The following is a 20,805-nucleotide window of genomic DNA, read 5'->3' on the forward strand; positions in this document are numbered from 1 at the left end:
CACTCGTGTGAAAATGATTTAATAATGACAAGCCCATTCATCACAACTTAAATAAATATATATATAGGTATTAAGACCAACATTTTTATCTTTATGCTTTTGTTGAGACAGGAAGACAGTAGTGTTGTTTTGCAGCTAATAAAAAAATTATGCATTCTTAAAAATTGAAAAAAGTAACCATCACCTCCCCCTTCTCCACTTCCCCTTAAAATAAAAAGTAATGGGTTTTGTAGTAATTATAAATTAGAATTTCAAGAAGAGACCAATACCAGGAAGGTCACTCAGAAGGTCAAAGATCATTGATGTCAAAAATCTGACAGTACCTGAATTTACCAAACAATGATAATTTCTTTCAGTATTTCAGAATAGGAAATTTACTGTTGGTCATCTTCTGTTGGAACTTAAGAGTGGTCAGGTCAAAGTTCAAAGTTCAGAGGTCATCTCTTGCTTTATCCAGTTCAACGGATAGGTTAAAGCTCAGAGGTCATCCCTTTCTATATCCTGTTGAGACAAGTAGCCAGTCGGAACGTCAGCCCATCGTTGACGCTCCCCTGAGGCCAGCAGACCAAACAAGATACCACCTACCAGGTATATACCAGCTGCCAGGTAAAACACAATTTGCCACAGACCAGTATCTCCCTGCCAATGAAAAATAACATTGGACATGATCTTTGTTGATAATCCAGAGTTTCTCTGTCAATTAATACATTAATATTCTACAACTTTTCATTTCCTTATCGACTTATGATACAGAACTCTTCAACTTCATCTTATGACATTGAAGGAAGTATAAATAAAAAGCAAATCCAACATACACTTCATTAATTTTTTACCTTTTAATAAACTTTATTTATTTTACTACAATTGCAAAGTTTTCCCAACTTATATTAATCACTCTTGTTGGCTCAGATGGAAGCGCATGAGGGGTCTTAGTGTGGGAGGAAACCGGAGTACCCGGAGAAAACCCACGTGGTCGGGCAGGTGACCCCATACCTTTCCACATCCATTCTGGAAATCAAACCCCGGACGGCTAGGTGAAAGGTAAGTGCCTTACCAATGCACCATCCGACCACCCATTTTTTTACCTTACAACATGGTGGATACTGACCTTGTCCTCAACGATGACACTAGTCAACAGTGGACTCACAATACCAGGAATAGTAGCAAACGTATTGGAAATACCCATCAGGATACTGGCATACTGAAAGATAGCATTCAAAAGCAAATATACTATTTACATTAACATAAAGCATATCTTTGCCTTAAGAAGCCAATGTTTGGTAATAAGCCCATTCATGTCTATAACTATTAAAGGGACTAAATGGTTAGATTTCAATATTTTTTCCCATGCATTTGATTTCGCTCCAGCTTTATAATACTTCTATTCATACTCTTCACAAAATTATCACACTCTCTAAGAGAAATTGATAAAGATTATCAAGATGATAAAGAGTTCTAAAAGTGACTTTTTGTAGCCTCGTTTTAAGCCGCCATTTTGATACAATTTCTTACTATGTAAAATTATGTAATTAGCCAAAACTTGTCATGTTTCAATTCTTCCTTTGTAGAATGACCGCTTGTTTCACGCTATATGCGTGACAGAGCAAAGTAATAAATCTGAATTAATTTGAATCTATAATATCATGTGCAAAGACATTGTTTACACTCTCTGAATGATACCGTAATAGGAATCAGTGTTGGGTCGCTCCTATTTTCATGTTGATAATGAAATGGTGATGCAAACTTGAAAATATTACAATAAGCAGAAATTACACAATTTAAAAAAAAAAATAATGTTATAATGCTTTTATCAGTTATGAATTGAATATCTAACCATTTAGTGCCTTTAAGTAAAAACGTAATACTATCTTCAGTGCCTTGTAATAAACTCATCCCTACTTTGAGTCAAAGTTCATGAGTGCCTTCACCCCCTTTCATCCATCCATCAACCAGCAGGCTTATTACAAGATATATACGTAAAAAGAAAATCAGGATGTTAGCTTAATACAAGACAATAATAACCTTTACTCATAAAAGCATTATAATATGGTTGGTGTGCTCATTACCAAGCTTAGAGCTGGTAAAATGGTCAGGCAGAAACAGAGCAGTACCCCCAGGAAACATTTACAGTCAGCTATCAGTAACTGTATTATGAAATGTACTATATATTTGAGATTTTGTCTAGCATTACTAGCAATTAACCACTTGTCAATGAAGGACATTTGTTATGTTACATTATTGAATATGTTGCAGACATGCTTGTACGAAAGGAAATTTTCGTAATATTGTACAAAAGCTTACATAGCAGTCCTGGTGTGAGAACATTTTACCTGTATTTATCTGTGATGTGGTCACCAGACCTGTGAAAAGTCACCTTTAATTGTATCATATTTGTGGTGTTATAGTCCTGGTGTGAGAACATTTTACCTGTATTTATCTGTGAAGTGGTCACCAGACCTGTGAAAAGTCACCTTTAATTGTATTATACCTGTGGTGCTATATCCAGATGGTTAACACTAAATCCTGCCCATGCGAATCCTCCAAGCCCCACGGCTAAAATAAGACAAGTGATTGCTCCTGTTGAGGAAGTGGAATAGCCAGCACTGACCATGAAAACAACCTGGAATCCAAACGCTGAAACACAAATATTAAATTATCATGATATTAGTAACAACAAGGGCCATCAGAGACGGGTTGTGGTACCAGAATTGGGATTTAAGTATAAAAATGAACAAAGGGTGCTAAGAGAGTTATGATTCTTGTGCACTGCCCTCCTTCTTGTTGAGATTTATCTACCTAGGAAGTTTCATGTTGATACCTCATGTAGTTTTAATGAAATGCTCTGGACAAAATTTAAGCATGAAAAATAATGAAGGGCAATAACTCTTAAATTATACAAAAGAAAGTACTGCTTTTTGCACTGCGCTTCATCTTGTTTAGATCTATCTACCTATAAAGTTTCATATTGATAACTCATATAGTTTTTGTGTTATGCACCAGACAAAATTATGACGGACAGACAGTACAGCCACTATATGCACTCCTTTCGCAGTGCATAACAAACTACCTGACCTCAAAGAACACATTAATAATTCCCAAACTTTTATTTTCTGTTTTGATGGTCTTATTTTTATTTGTTTCCCTTCAAAAATATTTAAAATTTTGAAAATCTAATTGTTTCCTATCAAATATCATAAATATTTTAAAAGTAGGATAGAATATATCTGTATTTTCATGTGCATTTTGCACTGCTGAAACATATAGATATTCTGTCATACTCTTGAATAAAAATAATATGTTATCCCTAGGAAACCGTTGAATATCCTCTATATATACAAGAGATCCCAGAGGGATCTTGGCACCCACCATTTGAGGATCTGTTTTCAGTTCTTGAAGATTTGTTTATTTTTGTTTGTTTGTTACAGGTGTTGTAAATGTTCATGAACTGGTGGTCTTCATTGAATGTACTCAATGATGGCACAAGATATTTTTATTAAGCACCTATTAGCAAATATCATTTGAAAAAGATCCCAAAGTATTATTAGATAGCAGCCAGTTATAGGTGGATAATGGACAATATGCTTGTGCTGTATTCCATCCAAGATGGCTGCCTGTGGGCCACCTTGATTTCAAATCAGTCCAAAAAAGGTACAATGCACAACTAGGGACCAAGGGAAACCAATATCTATGAAATATCCGAAGAATCCATCCAGTACTTCCTCAGATATAGCAGTAACAAGATTTTACTCTCAAAATCCAAGATGGCTGCCTGTCAGTCATCTTGATTTACCAAAAAGGTATAATGCACAACTAGGAAATAAAGGGAACCTGCATATGAAATTTGAGAAAGATCCATCCAGTACTTTCCAAGAAATAGCGGTAACAAACTTTTACTTCCAAAATCCAAGATGGCCACCTGTAGGCCATTATTTCCAAAAAAGGTACAATGCACAACTAGGGACCAGGGGAAACTGCACATGAAATTTGAGAAAGATCCATCCAGTACTTTTCCAGAAATAGCGGTAACAAGAATTGTTTGTGACAGACGGACGGATGGACCACGGACGCAGGGCGATTTGAATACCCCACCATCTGATGATGGTGGGCTAAAAATACAGAGCTTCTGCCCAAATTGATCCTCATCAAAACTGAATATTTTTCTTGATACTGAGCCAATTTGATATTGATTAATCAGGACAGAGTATCACAGATCTGAAATGAAATTTGTCTCCAAACATGTTCAAGATTTAACTCATAAGGTGTAAACTATCATATCTGGTGTACCTCCAAAGATTCAAAGTAATTCCTTTACCTCCATAAGTGAAGAGTTTCAAATTCATTTCCAAATGTGTAAATATTACTTTTCAAAGATTTAGAGTTATTTATTTCCAGATGTGAAATGTTCCATATTTAACTAAGAATTTGTCAAGTATCTACTTCTGATAATTTTGGTGTTACTTCTTTATCTCCAGTTGTGAAGAGTTCCGGATCTGATTCCAAAGAGTATAAAATAGCTGCATCTAACAATTTGATGTTACTTATCTATCTCCAGGTGTAAAGAGTTCCAGATCTGATTCCAATGAGTATAAAATAGCTACATCTAACAATTTGGTGTTACTTATTTACCTCCAGATGTGAAGAGTTTCCTGACCAATCCAGTGTTAAGCTGGAAACGTGCACGTAAATGGTCAGCTAGGAATCCAGCTCCTATAACCACACTCCCCATGACAAGGTAGGGCAGAGCAGACAGGAACCCAGCCTGATGTATTTCACATAAAATTAGTATTATAATTATTACAGTAATGACAAATAAAGTAAGTGGTTGCATGTTTGTAATATTTCCCATTTTCCAAAACTACTGAAAACAAAATTTTGAACACAAATTATTTTGTTTAATCATCTGAGGATCCTTTGTACCAAATTTATTCCAAAATAAGCTTGAGGGCAAGGAGGAAATTCTTGTTGTTGGGAGAGCTTTCAGTGGGACAATGAAAAAAAAAATTTTGTAATTCTATTCCCATGTTAAATGCAAGAAAGAAATTATGGCTTAAAGAAAGAGGGTGTGTTTATAGTACAAATATAATTTGTTGATAATTCTACTAACACTTTAATTGATGAGTGGGCTTATTACCAGACATGGGCGTGTTGCTTGATACATTACTGCACCTAAATCTTTATACTTACTTTTTGGATATCAAAATCCAGTGCAAATTTCATGAAGGATGGCAGTTCTGTTAACCAGGTGTAAAATCCCCAGTTCTCTGCAAAGTGAGCGACCACAATCGCCCATACAGCTGGGGAGGAGATGATCTGGATCCAGGGTGGTCGCATGTTCTGTCACAAATAAAATCAATAATTTATAAACAACTCAGTTGGTAAAAGGAAATAATCTACACTTCAAAGATATTTTCCAACTATTGTGATTAGTTCATTTCTTGCCTAATGAAGATCGTTAATTAATGTTAACTCATAAAGACATTCACAGGGTAAGACCAACAAATGTTGAATGTTTTGTTCTTTGTTTGCAAGGGTTATTGTCTGTGAACAGCCAGGGTCATTTTGACACTGGATTTCTTGAAAGTAGCTGAGGGCTACCTCACTGAACATCATGCAGGAGTCCCATCAAATATCATCAAAAGCAGTGTGGTCTCAGGACACATCAGTGCACAGTACGATCTGTTATTTCAGATTCCCGAGTAACAAACCACTCCAGTAGGGATTTTACTGTACACATTGGATCTTCACAGAGCTTGTAAAGTCTGATGATCTGCCAAATGAACTATTTTGACTCATTTTTATTTCCTTGTGAACATGTTCAGCTGCAGACTATCCAATCTTACACACATCACTTACGTGGGACTGCTCCTCTGTGTAGCCTATTTTAGCCTGGATGTATTCCAGTTCAGAGTTGGAAATAGATGTGTGTTTGGCAGGACTCTCCACCACAATGTAACACCACAGCAGAAACCATATAACAGCTAGAGTACCTGTAATTATGGACACAATCAGTAAATAATGACATCAGAGGTTAATGTTTGACATCAACTAATCTGAAATCCATGAATTACATAACTTATGACTTTTTTCTCTTAGCAACAGTTTAACTTCAATATTGAATGTGTAGTAAAGAGCTCTTACCAAAGACATAGAAAATGGAAGGCCAACCGGCAGCACTTTGAGCCAAGGCACCAGATATTGGCATTGATATAACTGTCCCAAAGTAAGATCCTGAAACATGAGAACAAAGAAAAACAAATTGAGTAGAGGTTCACTTAACTACACCCTTAAACCACTGATCAGAACAAGTAAGATCTTTAACTCTTAAACCTTGAACAATGACAAAAATTAATGAAATGTTAGACTTGGTGTTACAATACAATGGTATGAATAAAAGCTCTATGAGATATGTACACAAGCATTTGGCTATGGACTGACAGACAGACAGACAGACAGACATGCACAGATGGACCTAAAGACAGTCAGTAAAGAAAGGAACAAGTTAAGTATCCTGTCAGCAGACGGGTCAGAATCAGATGTCAACACACAAGTCTGGAAGAGTTATGTCCCCTTTGTCACTGGAACCAATGTTATCTGCGGTACATAGTTAGTAAAAATCTGACTCACTGCATGGCTGTAATTCATTCATTTATTGTATGTAAAGTAGAATATCAGAAAACAAGGCAAAGGTATTACACAACAATCCACAGTCTCACACTGATGCATTGTATGTGTCAAGAAAACATTTTCGAAAAAAAAAATCTACCACATTGTAGAATTTTTGCAATCAACATCCAAGGTCAAAGATCAACATAAAAGTGCAGGACACCTTCATCCCAAGGTTCATCCCAGATAAAACATAGGTAGATATGATAGCATTACATCAAATGACAACAAGCTAAATCAAGCTATTACTGTGATCAACATTAAAGGTCAAATTGAAGGACACAGTGACCTCATTTTCAACAAACACCGACATCACCCTCACATTCATCCACTGTATGACATAAGTATCAGTAAATGGTTTAGTTTTGATAAATATGTCCAACAACAAGGTCATGAAAGGATGGATTGAGAGGATGCAAGCATATAGGCCTCCAAAGATTCCTAAATGAAGACTATAAATTACTTACCTGCAAATGCAAAGGTAGCGAGCTTGGTTTTTTCCATAGGGGGTGCCCAGTTGGCCCAGATTGCATGGATAGAAGGATAGGTAACACCCTGGCAAAATATATAGAAACCACATTTTTAAGCAATGGTACTTTTGTATTGCTACAGATATGGTATGTTTTATTACTTGTCATAGCTGATGTATTTAAATGTGAAGTGTGGAGTGAATGTGCAGAGCATAAACAATTGTTTTGAGCATTATTTTTTTTGTTGTTGTTTTCATTGCCTTTGAAAAATTCTGAAAATAACATGCTACAAATTCTAAGACTTCAAACAAGTGATCCCAGAGGGATTGTGGTGCCCTACATTGTTTGGTCTCTATTCATTCTGTAAAAGTTTCATTTCCGATCTTTTCAATTCTTTTTTCTGTATCGTTCTTAATTATATTCGATTTTAAAATTCCATTTAAGAAAAAGCAAAAAAATCTTTGTTATATCCAAGATACTTGCAAATTTATATTTTTTCAAACTTGCCTTCTAGATTTCCCTAACAGAGGCCCTTATTATCTCTGGTGAGTCCATGAAGGACAAAACAGTTCTATGATAATGTTTATGTCATTGTTTGGATTGTTTGGCTCTAACGTTTCTAATTCTAATTTCTTATTAAAAGGAGTTGGTCACTTGTGTGTGCTTTGTACAGTCTTGCCAACGTCTCACTGGAGAGAAAAATGTGTGACCAACATTTCTGACACAACATAATACCTCATACATTCCGACATTTCACAATGTAAAGAGAACATTAATTAATGTATATGTAATTAATATTCTTAGATAAGTTGAAGTATTATTATCATTATAATGACATTCTTAACGGCCCGTCAACACATAAAAGGTCATTAGGGCCATCAACCTGTAAGACACAGAGATCCAAAAAGGAAATGACATTCAAACAACCAAAAGGTAAAAGACAAATGCTAAAAATCTTAAATGGGTATGTTAACACAAAAGATTAAATTGGTACATCATAGTGTATTATATAGACCAACATCTTTCAGCCAAAGGGAATATTAGACATGTAATATTACGATAAAAACATTATCCAGTAGACCGAAGATCAATGCAGTCCAATAAAAAATGTTTAACGGTGAATGGCTCATCACATCCTATGCACAAAGGATTATCTTTGCCTTTCAACATAATTGAATGTGTAAGGTATGTATGACCCATCCGAAGGACAACTTCGTCTCGCATGTGTCTCTATAGCTTGGAGACCATTCACCGATAACAGGTTTAACGGAGTGCAATTTGTTTTTTGGTATAGGTATTCCAATCCTCCTGCCACTGAACTTTTAAAAATTGTTTGATAAATGGTTTAAAATCAGTTATCGCTTCCTTTGCAGCACGATCTGCTGAGTCGAAGTAAGTAATGTACATGCACAACTATAATGTAACAATTATTAAAGTTAATAATCAGGGTCAACTATGGATTTACAAATAATGAGATTCTCTATGCCATAAGATTTATTTAAAACTTTCATTGATGAACTCACTCGATGACAGATAATAACATTAACGATTATCTGGATATTGATGATATGTATCTCTAAATATGATGCTTCAGGAAGAATTTGTTAAATTGAAATGAAAAAAAAAAAATTGATGATATGTTATAAAAATTTCAAGCTACTGACGATATTTTTGTGGGAAAACACGTAAAAAATAAAGATAAATGAAATAATTTTTTCATTAAATTAAAAATATCTTAATCCAGAACATATGGTCCATGATATTTGAAATTCTGTTTTCACTTTGAGATTGATGTTTATGAAATAACTGTAGACAGACAGAAATAGAAAATTTAGTCGAGATTCGTTTCTATTTTGCATATCGTAGTCACTTCCTGTTCGCCCATTTAGTTTTTAAAAAAAATAACCCACATTTCTGAATTTCATCAAATTTCCTGTAACTGAAATGCATATTTAATCCACGTTTTCACTTCAGGATGCGGAGTAGTTTGAAAGATTAATATGATCAAATTAATGACAGTTAAGTCTTTGCGAAGCATTTTCCCATCAACAACTGTTGGGGTTTTGTTGCTACTAAACTTTGTATCATTAGCTGGTACAATCAGGAACTTGGTCCTTTCCAGTTGTTCGTTAATCACTACTTCAAAGGTCTTTTGACAGTTTTTCAGCTTGTTTCCTCGAGTTTCTCTTTGATACATGCTAGTATAATATAAACTTTATTTATTTCACAACAATTGTGAAACAAGTAATGTCAACTTATACTAATCACTCTTGTTGGCCCAGATGTAAGCGTGTGAGGGGTCTTATTGTGGGAGGAAACCGGAGTACCCGGGGAAAACCCACGTGGTCAGGCAGGTGACCCCTTACCTTTTCACGTCCGTTCCGGGATTCAAACCCTGGTCAGCTAGGTGAAAGGTGAGTGCGTTACCACTGTGCCACCTGACCACCCACATACATGCTAGTTCTTTTGTATATCTGGGATGTGTATTCTTCCTATGTCTAACAGAGTTATCCTCCCCTTGGTAAATAACAAACTGATGGATCAGGTCTCATCACCTTCTGTGATAGACCACTACATTTTCAATATTTAATTCTTTAAATCTCCCTGCTTTGTGTATCAAGACACAGGAGCCCAGGAATCCACTATTCAATCCTAGCCAGTATTTGCCCTGTCTTTTCTTTTACTATGGTAATAACTACTTAACAGTCTAAATAATGACCTAATCTTACTTGGCTATTTGCCGGTTGCAACTCCCCGAGTCCTTACCAATGGCCTAATGATATTTGTCTATTAATTAGTGAACACCAGGCAGTACACAGGTGCGCTCCCAAGTGTGGGTGTTACAGAGAATTATGCAACCCTGATACATAATTTCGCAATATACTCATCTAGCTTGATTATGTGCTCAAGCGGTCAATTTTATCTGTTACTGTTCCGATTTGACAAACATAGCAAGGTTAGTTGCAACCTACCTACTGGAATCTCTGACATCAGAAGATAATGCCATTATTTTATGGGAAGCAGGGCCAGGAAGGGAAAATTAGGACACAAACCTGAATCGGGAAGGTTGGCAAGTATGTAACCCTTTGTGCATATTAATGTATCTATTGCAAAATGTTTCTTTTTATCAGATCTGAACTTATTTTGATTTAATAAAAGAAAAATTTTCATCACATATTGAAAATTTGCATAAGTTAAAAGATACAAATGTGTCTCTGCAGTGATAACAAACAAGAAATTCATGTGTAAACGACAAATTACCTCAAAAAGCCCCTCAATTACTCTGATGGTAATGAGGAGGTAGAGATTCCAGCGAGCACAAACAGGGGTTAGCAAGGTCAAAATGCCTGTCACCAGGATACCACCCCCAAACAAATGTTTTCCTCCGATGATATTAGCTAAAAAACCTGCAAATTCAACAAAATTACTAAATATTAATACATACATTATATATATATATATATACCATGTACAAATTATTGAAAATCATGATAATAAAAATCAAGAGGCCCAAGGCGCCTTAACGGTCACCTGAGGAATATATGTCAATAATCTGGGGATTTTAAAATGTTGCAAAAATGTAACAACACTTGTGCAGGATCATGTATAAAACATCTGTACCAAGTTTGAACATGATCCACCCAATGGTTCTTGAGAGGAAGTCCATAATGTCTTAGCCAAACAGAGGCCAGGGTGGCCATCTTGGATTTTGAATCACCCCAAAAAGTTAAAACACTTGCCAGGACCTTGTGTAGAACATTCGTATCAAGTTTCCATTTTCCCCCCTCCTGGGGCCCCTATTGGGGCCACGCCCTTTTTCTTCCCAAACTTGAAGCGGCTTCCCATGGGGATGCTTTGTGCCAAGTTTGGTCAAAATCCATCTACTGATTCTTGAGAAGTAGTCATTTAATGAAGGTTTTTACATATGGCCCCTTTTAAACCCCTTATGGGACCCAAAGGGGACATAATCACTTTTTTCAACATAATTTCATATGTCCTTCACTAAGGGATGCTTTCTACCATATTTGGTTGAAATCGGTCAAAGTTGAATTTTTGATCCTATTGAGTGCCCCCTAGTGGGGCCGTTTTTTACCCATTTTTTTTTTATTTGCAAACTTTGTAGACCATGCCATAAGGACCCTAAACATCAAATATGAACTTAATCTGACTCTTGGTTCATGAGAAGAAGATATTTAAAGATTTACCTAATTTTACACCCTTTTTCCCCCTCCTGGGGGCCCTATTGGGGCCATGCCCTTTTCCTTCTTAAACTTGAAGAGGCTTCCCATGGGGATGCTTTGTGCCAAGTTTGGTCAAAATCTATTCAGTGGTTCTTGAGAAGAAGTCGAATAGGTGAAAAGTTAACGACGCACGACGAGCCTTCGCCCCAGGCGACCTAATTAATAGCAAAACCAACATAACTCCAAGTACTTGTCAAATTTCAATTCATTATCCTCATCTATCAAGCAAATTAACAAAAATTAAGAGGATTTTGAAATCCAAGGGCAGTAACTCTAAATTACAAGTTCACAGGAACAAATTAGGTATGCACATGAACTTAATGTTGAATTTCAGTTCAACACCTAAATTCACCACTAAGAAAACTACTGTAGGTGCCTCTGGAAATTTTGAAAGTCAAAGGATTATATCTCTGGAACTATTTGCTAGCTGTCACTGTCAGAACAAAAAATGAACTTAATCGACATCTTCTCAAAACACACTGTACAAATATATGTCTATTTATCTTCAATATCACTATCCTGCTATGAGAAAATAAGCAAAAAATTATTGCAAATTCCCCAGTTCATAAGCTAATACTATAATCTGATATCACAACAGTGTTATCACAGGTGTGTCATATATTACATGACCTTTCAGGTCAGTTATGTGATAAATGAAGTGTTACCTCCAGGGAGCTGTGTAACAATATAGCCATAGAAGAAAGCTCCAAGAATCAGTCCTTCTTGCTGACGGGTCCACTGGAACTCAGGGCCAACCATCTGGGCAAAAATAATAGAATATTACTTTTCATCTGGGATAGACTGAGATAGACAGGCCTGACCTACAACTGGAAATGCATGCCCATCCTCTGCTTTAACATTTCCACTGCAGAAATCCATATTCAGAAGTACCAGTAAATGTTTTTAAATTTCTTGTTACAATGAGAAAACAGACATTTTTTTTATTTCAACCATCGGGTAAATAATAATAATAATTTTCAAATTTCAAATATCAACAGAATTTTTCAATGATCATGAAATCTGTTCTCAAAAATTGAAAGTTACATCAAAAACATTTTTTTGAAATTGCAATACTAAAAAGGAATTTCTTCCATTTAAGGATTGTAGTGAAACTTCACAGTCATTAAAAGTAGTAATTTTCTTATTTCACTATGCAACATACCTGCTTAGTTCCATTGATGTAATAAGTGTAATTAGTTGTCATGGCAACCAAAGCGACACTGAGATTTACACGTAGTGCGTACACGTTACCTGTACAAATGGACCAAATATCTCTTAAAATGAAAAAAATAAATTGCATTATCAAAACAAAGCATTAAATCTCAATTTGTAAGTTTGTTTCTCAAGATAAAAGAAAATAGAATTTAAAAATGTGTGGATATTGTACATTAACTGAATCTATCATGAATTTGTTTTTCACTTTATGGGCAATATGAAACTCATCGAAGACATTTTTTCACTTGAAATAAACACCATATATACCAGGTATATTGATTATTCCAATACATGCAGTTCAACACTGCCTGAACTCCATTGTTTATAATACTCTCTTTCTACTGTTGTTTTCTAAAAGAAATCCAACCACAAAATTTCATTAGGCAATAATTAAACAAGAGATCCCAGAGGGATCTTGGCGCCCACCATTTGAGGATCTGTTTTCAGTTCTTGAAGATTTTTGTTTGTTTGTTACAGGTGTTGTAAATGTTCATGAACTGGTCTTCATTGAATGTACTTAATGATGGCACAAGATATTTTTATTAAGCACCTATTAGCAAATATCATTTGAAAAAGATCCCAAAGTATTATTAGATAGCAGTCAGTTACAGGTGGATAATGGACAATATGCTTGTGCTGTATTACTGTCAACATCCAGGATGGCTGCCTGTGGGCCACCTTGATTTCAAATCAGTCCAAAAAAGGTACAATGCACAACTAGGGACCAAGGGAAAAATTTATGAAATATCAGAAGGATCCATCCTGGACTTCCTCAGATATAGCAGTAACAAGATTTTACTCTCAAAATCCAAGATGGCTGCCTGTCAGCCATCTTGATTTTGGATCAGTCCAAAAAGGTATAATGCACAACTTGGAACCAAAGGGAACCTGCATATGAAATTTGAGAAAGATCCATCCAGTACTTTCCAAGAAATAGCAGTAACAAACTTTTACATTCAAAATCCAAGATGGCCACCTGTCTGCCATCTTGAATTCGAATCAGTCCAAAAAAGGTACAATGCACAACTAGGGACCAAGGGGAACCTGCATATGAAATTTGAGGAAGATCCATCTAGTACTTTCACAGAAATAGCGGTAACAAACTTTTACATCCAAAATCCAAGATGGCCATCTGTCGGCCATCTTGAATGCGAATCAGTCCAAAAAAGGTACAATGCACAACTAGGGACCAAGGGGAACCTGCATATGAAATTTGAGAAAGAATCCAGTACTTTTCCAGAAATAGCGGTAACAAGAATTGTTTACGGACGGACCACGGACCACGGACCACGGACGCAGGGCGATTTGAATAACCCACCATCTATTTGAATAGATGGTGGGCTAAAAAGCCCACACCTGCTGGTGTTCAGTACAGTGACAAAAATTTCATTATAATATGCCCCATGACTAACTGCTGACTTTATGCAATTAAGTCCTAATATTACCTGAATTTACCATGTATGAGTATATTATTTTAATGACAAAAAAAAAACAAAATGACTTATTATGAAAAACTTACAAAACCCAAAAAATGCCATAATTGCAACAATGTATCTTTTTGGAAATTTTCGCAACGACCAAATTCTTTCACAGCCCTCATGACTTTCATCTGCTGGTCTGATTGGCTGCTTCTCATTGTACGCTTCATCCAATCCAGTGTATCTATTTAAATCAGTCATCCTGTATTGTTATCTATGATAATAAAATTCTGAAAAAAAATGAGAAAAAATTTTTTAACGTGATTATTTATATCACATGCACTTTTGAAAACAAAAATAAAAACAGACTTCTCATTCACTAAGGAATGAACATTTCTAGTATCCAGTGAAGAATCCTTTGAAATTTAAACTTAAAATGTTATATCAAACTAAGATCATCTGTTCTCCTAGCTGCTCAACAATCAGAATTATGTTGTTAGAAAATTTACATATACATGCTTGAACCAGCCAGCAAGTACTGGTTTAGAAACTAACAAATTACCATGCCCAGGACCCCCTCCCCTAACTGAATACATATTGCCTATATAGCTTTGTCAGTGTGTCAAATGGTTAAAACTTTCTGCAAAATTATATAAAGTTTGATAAATTTGGGGAAACTATCACATTTTTGTGAAATGTTCTTCAACAGCATGTTTTTGAACATAGTATTCTGTTACATAGGTTGGAGGTCCCTCGGAAAGTGATGCTGCCTCGATTTTGAAAGACTTAATTTGTATTTTATTAATGAGTGGGCCCTATATGATACCTAAAATTTGAAACTAATTTCATAGAAAGTTGAAATACTTTAAATTGTAATATGTAACTCGTTTTTCGTCATGTTCCAAGCTTCCAAATCACAACTTCAGAGGGAAATGAATCATCAAAATTCAAGACATAGACATTTTAAACAAAAGACGTTTAGGATAATGTGTGATTATCAATTAAATCAGACAAATTATAAAATTTTGTAGCTAACAGCCTTTTTCAATACCTTGTCTTTTTGTTTGTAATGTCTCTAGCGCTTTAGTGCAAGACTTAATTTGAAAATTATCAAATGAATTATCGGCGTTTGATAATGGGTAAAGCGGTGCAGGGAAGGGATTATGCCTACACGGTGTAACTCTGATGTAATTTTGTGTCAATGATAAGTTAAGTAGATCCGATTAGGCCACGGGCAAATGTTCAGATAGCCTGGGGGTTTACCTGTCGCAATGTCTGTAAATTACAGAAGTAGGACAGTAAAAAATCTTAACAGACATCTATTATCGGTTGTAGAGACGCACAAACGAATATTAACCTCGATTCAAATGTTTTCCGAGCAAAGATTCAATGTCGACCTGTGTGCACGATGCATCAGCAGCCGATTTACGGTATTTTCCTTCAAAAGCGCCGGCATATGGTCGACGAACACAAATTTATGATAGCCGCCATCATCTGTTTATTTACACTCAGCAATATCCCTACTGGTTTTGTAAACTAAACGCTGATTGGTCAGCAGATTTTCGTCTGATATTGAAAATAACACGGTTTTCTTATTTTTCGTCGATTTTTATATTATTTTTCAAAGTTTATAACAGCTTTTTATATTAATTGTATCAAATTACAACTCATACAATGTTTTGTAATCTAACCAAATTCTTATTTTATCATAAAATATTAATGCCATTTCCCATGGAATGAAACTGAAAGAACCAATCAAATCATCTGTCAGTATACCGCATAATGATATAGTGACGTCACTGTCAGTGTGTATTCAGAACCAGTGCCCGACATTAGAGTCGAAGAAGAAACATCTAACTTGGATTGCTAGGATTCCTCAAAATGGGACCTAAGAACGGCCCATTGGTGCTTATAGTTGTGTTAGCGACACTGAAGGTCAGTTTTGGGTACATTGAGGTAAAGATTTGTTTATTTTCTTTTGTTTTATTCGTTAGTTGAGTGTGGTGTGAGAATGGAACGATGTCAGATTTCACGATTCGCCACGACGACCGGCTGATGTAGAAGTGTTTTTTTTTGTAATTTTATTAAGCACATTGTATTTTTATGAACATGAAACGAATTCTAAGGAAACGTTATGTGAACAGAGTAAATAACATAATAATTATTTTCCGAAATGTCTGTCTCATCATCCATAAATGATGGGAGCTGATAGACCACACAGCATGACCTATATCCATTGATAAAAGACCTGTATTACAGTACTTATAGAAACAGAGTAGGATAAGGTGTCGGAAGTTCTCTGTCATTTAAATATCAAATTGGCGATGAAACAAAAAGGAAGTAACATGGTTACACATATGTTATTTTGGTATGCTTCGTAGAATATGTGACTAAGACACGTAATTAATTCTATAAATGTGTGACGTCATTCTGTTGGGAGGCCCAAAATTAAAATGACATCTCATAATGGTAGTAATTGACATTTTTTGTAATATCTTGCTTTATAAATTGCCAAGAAAATTGTCTCTTACTGTTAGCAATCAGGAGTGAATAGTTAACGACGTCTGTAATTTATAAGTATAATTATAACTGGTACAATAATATATAACTCAGAAATCAAAATATGTAAATTGTTTTTAGGAAAGAGCAGAAAATATATTTTTTACAGAAATTTTGTAATTTCCAATGAATTCATAAATAAATACATAGGAATTACGAGTGAACCAGGAAATGCTTTTCAAATGATTCACTGAATGTAATTGCTGTCATCAGGGTTATTACAACAGAACACTACAGCAAACCTAATATAGAATAGATTTCTTGATCCTAATGCACTACTGTCTGTTTCTCCTGCAGTAATCAAACCGCCTCGGGACTAGCTTCCGAATTTTGATCAATCGAGGGATAGGCATATTTCAGGGTATTTTGATAGTGTTTTTTTTTAATTTTACTGACCAGACATGGCTTATTGCCAGATAGAAATAATTTTGACTTTGTATCACTGTGTTCTCACTGTATGTTTAAACATATGGTTAATATGAAAATATTGTCAGCTGAACATTGACTTGAAAATTAACTATTATATGTTAAAATATAAGCTGGTAACAAAATGGATCGCCTGACTCCATTATATTACTTTAGATCTTTATCATTGCTGAGCTTTCTTTCTGCGCTTTATGTTGCTCTCTGCGTGCGCCTCCTCTTGTTGCCCGACCTCGTATGACATTGGCTGTTGTGAGGACATTCAACCTTGTAAAAACAAGATGATCAATCAATAACAGTGTTTCTGCCATCAACCAGCATTTAATGGAAACGGTAGTGATGGTTCATGTGGATATGAAACTCACCTTTCACCTCTAGACATTTAGGTTTGATTCCCCTATTGGGTTTTTTCACGGGTATTCAAGTTTCTGTCCATAGTAACACACTTTGCACACTTCAATTCAGACAGAAAATTTTTATTTCTGTTTTTTGTAAGTTGAAATACAATACAATTTTTCCATCTTTTCAAAATACTGAGTTATCTGCTCTTTTGGGTAGGTATTGATTTTATGTTATTAATATTTATGAGATAACAATCCATACCAGCTCACAAGAGCAGATAACTCTACATTATGAAAAGAGAGAATTGTTGTGAAATAATGTATAAATTAAGACTGATAAATTCTACAATTAGCTAGACAGCCAGATAAGTAGATGCACTCAGAACAGGACATTGAAATCCTGTTTGTCATTAATTCATGTTAACAGTAATGAATGACTTTGTTTATAATTAGCAGCTCAAGACACAAATTTTGAAGGGTCAGGGAAAACTTTGAAATATTTTTCATCTCTTAAATAAATACTGTTCTAGATTTATATACAGGTATATGGCCAAAGTATTCCTTACAAAATATTAGGTCATGATTACCTTATGTTTTTTTCTCTTTTATTTTGGTCTTTGCATCTGTATCCAGATAGATATATTAGAAAATACAGGTTTTAATTTTAGATACAAAGATCATTCCTACAAGCTTGACTTATTTTCATATTCTTTTCTTAATTTAATATGAATTTCAAATTAGAAGAAAATAATCAGACATTGCCTTATCTTTATATTAGAATATTGCAACTCTCTCTAAGATCAGTTATCATGATAAATTTAGTGCAATGAAGATAATGTATGATGACATAGCTGTCAACTTCTCAGCTTTATTGTCTATAATACACCTATATGTATTATAATGGATTATTTCAATTTCATATGGAAATCACTGTGCAGTATATCAGCTGTTCTTTATGAAATACACACTGTTCATATTGACAGAACGCCAAAACCTGGCAATAAGATTTCGTAACAATAAAAAGAAGGTTAGTCTTCACATAATGAACATGGTATCAACCAGTCGATATAACAAAGAAATGAAATGGATGTCTAGATTTAACAGAATCATGTATATATATAGATACCTGTACACAAGTATATTTAGGTGTGGCTAAGATGTGTCAAGTTCATTTTGTACATATTTCTGTATAAGAGCAGTAAACCCCCTGGCAATCACACCAGCCCATATAAAGGGCGGCTAGTCACTGTACACAAGAATGAGAGATGATGTAATTTGGTCAGGAAAGACTTTCTTCATTCATATTTAATGTACAATAGTGATGTAGTTTAGTCAAAGCTCTGTATTGATTTATCAAATGTATAACACTATTGCAGTCATTTCTTTAAGAAATACATTCTTAACTGAATATGCTTATACTAAACTATCAAAAACTTTAGTTTTAAAATTTCAAATGATCTATAAAACACACATAGATGTATAAGATCAATTAATACAAATTTTGAAACCTAAACAGGCTGCAATAAAATTGTGACATTTTACTCATGTGTTTTGTACAAGATGTTGTCACATCAATAATGACATCATTTTCTATTGAAATATACCTGAAAGCCTCCCAAGCAATGAAAGTACTAGTCAGATACAGCTGTTGGTATTGTTATTTATGTCAACAATAAAATTATGTACACATTTGATACAGGAATAATGGTAACTAATGTGCAATAAGCCAATTGCAAAGGCACTTAGGTTGACATATTAGCTTGACTAGATATGACTTTTAAGTTTGCGGATGTGGTTTAAAAGGTCACTGATATTTGCAGCATTTGTTGGTGAATATTGTCTTTACTGCAGTAAATATGGTTGGGCTTATTATCAGACATGTATGTTTCAACAGCTATAGGCTATAGCTGTAGACTTGTGACCCTTGTGGCCCTTGTATGACAGATAATAGGACCTTAGTCATACAGGAAGACTGTCATTAATTATTTTTCAACAGAATGAAAAATTGAAAAGTAATTAATTTGTACAATCAGCAGTTTTGTCAGTTTTTTCTTTTTTTTCCAAGCGAGTCTAAAACACCATTTTCAAAATAATGTTGAGTCCCATTTCTAAGAGCTAGAGGTTGTCATTACATCTAGATGAGTCCCACAGGAAAATCATAAGTCCAGAATTCAAATGTCTGAAGGCCCGAATATCTCTATATGGTACAGAATGAAATCAAGGACAGATAAAAAAATGTTTGAAGAAATTTCTGGAGCCTGTGATAAAGCAGCCTTTGTATGATAATTGACTGAGTCGGAAAAATCAATTTGTGTAATAGGTTGGGTCGGCTGTTCCCTACATATGTATCATGAATTTATTGAGCGAGTAAGAGATTCTGACTGGTAGCCTTTAGCTATAGGCCATAAAAAGTTATGATAACACTATTGGAAACTGTGTTGCAATTCCGACTGTTTCTGGAGACAATGTGGAGTTTTCCAGTATTGGACTTGGAAATGTCCGATCTACGATGGAGAAACTGCGGTGAATCATGTCAGAACACTGTATACAGGCAACCTTTATTGACTTTCTTCTTCTGTATATGACACATCAATCAGCATCTTTCTGGTTCCATAAATGATGTATTTATATGGCAATAAGTCCATGCTTGGAAAATAAGCCGACACACTAATATTGATGTAGAATATAATTACAAATAGCGCAATATTATTTATCCTGTAATAAGACCAGGCCCCGCTTGTATAAAACATCTCAACTTGAGATTTCCTCAAGTCGAGATTTTCCTCAGCTGATATCTCCTCAAAAACGGCTTGTATAAAATTTTCTCAAGGAACAGGAGGAAGAAGTTATCGGCTAGGATGTCCTGAAATTCCTTGAGGAATTTTCATACAAGATATTTTCAAGGAGATACTAGCTGAGGAAAATCTCGACTTGAGGAAATCTCAAGTTGAGATGTTTTATACAAGTGGGGCCAGATCTTTCAGCACCCCCACCCCCTAGGCCTACGCCCCTTTTTCTCTTTTATTAATTTATAAATCTGCTTTGTAAATTCACTAAAATAAAGCATTTTCTTATTCTTAGATAATTCCAACCTACCAATTCCCTGTGTCAAATCAAAACAAAATGTCTGAAAGGCTTTAGTAAACATGTTAATTTTTAGAGGATTCGAAATCATCCGACAACCTTTATTAATATTCATTCTGCAATTAACACGGTTAAAAATTTATCACTGACTTAATGTAAAGGAATGGGATTATCATAGGACAAAACTATGGCAGTATTTGTTTCTAAGATATTCTACCAAGCAACACTAGATAATATGTGGTGTGTTTCTTGTCTGGCCCTGTCAATGTTTCTCGATTTTATAGCAGTCTCTGCATTCATAAAATGAGAAAATCTGGATTGGTCTTGCTTCATTTTGGGAAAATGATACATTTTGGTTTAGTGAAACAGCATTTTTTTTAGGTCTAAAACA

At 34.9% G+C, this 20,805-nt stretch overlaps 2 protein-coding genes across 3 annotated transcripts in view; one reads left to right on the top strand and one right to left on the bottom strand.

Annotated features, from left to right (window-relative positions):
* Positions 1 to 477: 477 nt before the first annotated feature.
* On the bottom strand, positions 478 to 14,268 carry LOC132552949 (sialin-like). The gene is made up of 12 exons (XM_060217148.1): positions 14,109 to 14,268; positions 12,537 to 12,625; positions 12,040 to 12,133; positions 10,395 to 10,540; positions 7,131 to 7,218; positions 6,139 to 6,228; positions 5,854 to 5,987; positions 5,185 to 5,334; positions 4,627 to 4,759; positions 2,489 to 2,634; positions 1,109 to 1,201; positions 478 to 639 (listed from the first exon to the last, which is right to left on the bottom strand). The coding sequence occupies exons 1-12, from the start codon at positions 14,266 to 14,268 to the stop codon at positions 478 to 480; spliced, it is 1,485 nt and encodes a 494-aa protein (XP_060073131.1).
* Positions 14,269 to 15,830: 1,562 nt separating this feature from the next.
* LOC132552960 (amyloid-beta precursor-like protein) overlaps positions 15,831 to 20,805 on the top strand; it is a 46,286-nt gene continuing 41,311 nt past the window's right edge. The window contains exon 1 of one of the 2 annotated variants that reach the window (XM_060217160.1): positions 15,831 to 15,963. In XM_060217160.1, coding sequence (XP_060073143.1) covers positions 15,889 to 15,963 — 75 coding nt within the window. In that variant the 5' untranslated portion in view covers positions 15,831 to 15,888. The remainder of the gene's footprint in view (positions 15,964 to 20,805) is intronic. The other variant, XM_060217161.1, reaches the window with a different exon arrangement.

Source organism: Ylistrum balloti, unplaced genomic scaffold (assembly GCF_031769215.1).
Source record: "Ylistrum balloti isolate Yb309-2 unplaced genomic scaffold, AGI_CSIRO_Ybal_v1 Utg370288, whole genome shotgun sequence".
Classification (NCBI taxonomy): Eukaryota; Metazoa; Mollusca; class Bivalvia; order Pectinida; family Pectinidae; genus Ylistrum; species Ylistrum balloti.

Bases quoted from the DNA above. Each gene is read 5' to 3' on its own strand.
- LOC132552949 (XM_060217148.1), bottom strand. From the start codon at position 14,268: ATGACTGATTTAAATAGATACACTGGATTGGATGAAGCGTACAATGAG. The intron at 4,760-5,184 runs GTAAGTATAAAG...GAAATACATCAG, and splicing joins TGGATTTTGATATCCAAAAA to GCTGGGTTCCTGTCTGCTCT. The intron at 640-1,108 runs GTCAGTATCCAC...TTTCATTGGCAG, and splicing joins GTGTCATCGTTGAGGACAAG to GGAGATACTGGTCTGTGGCA.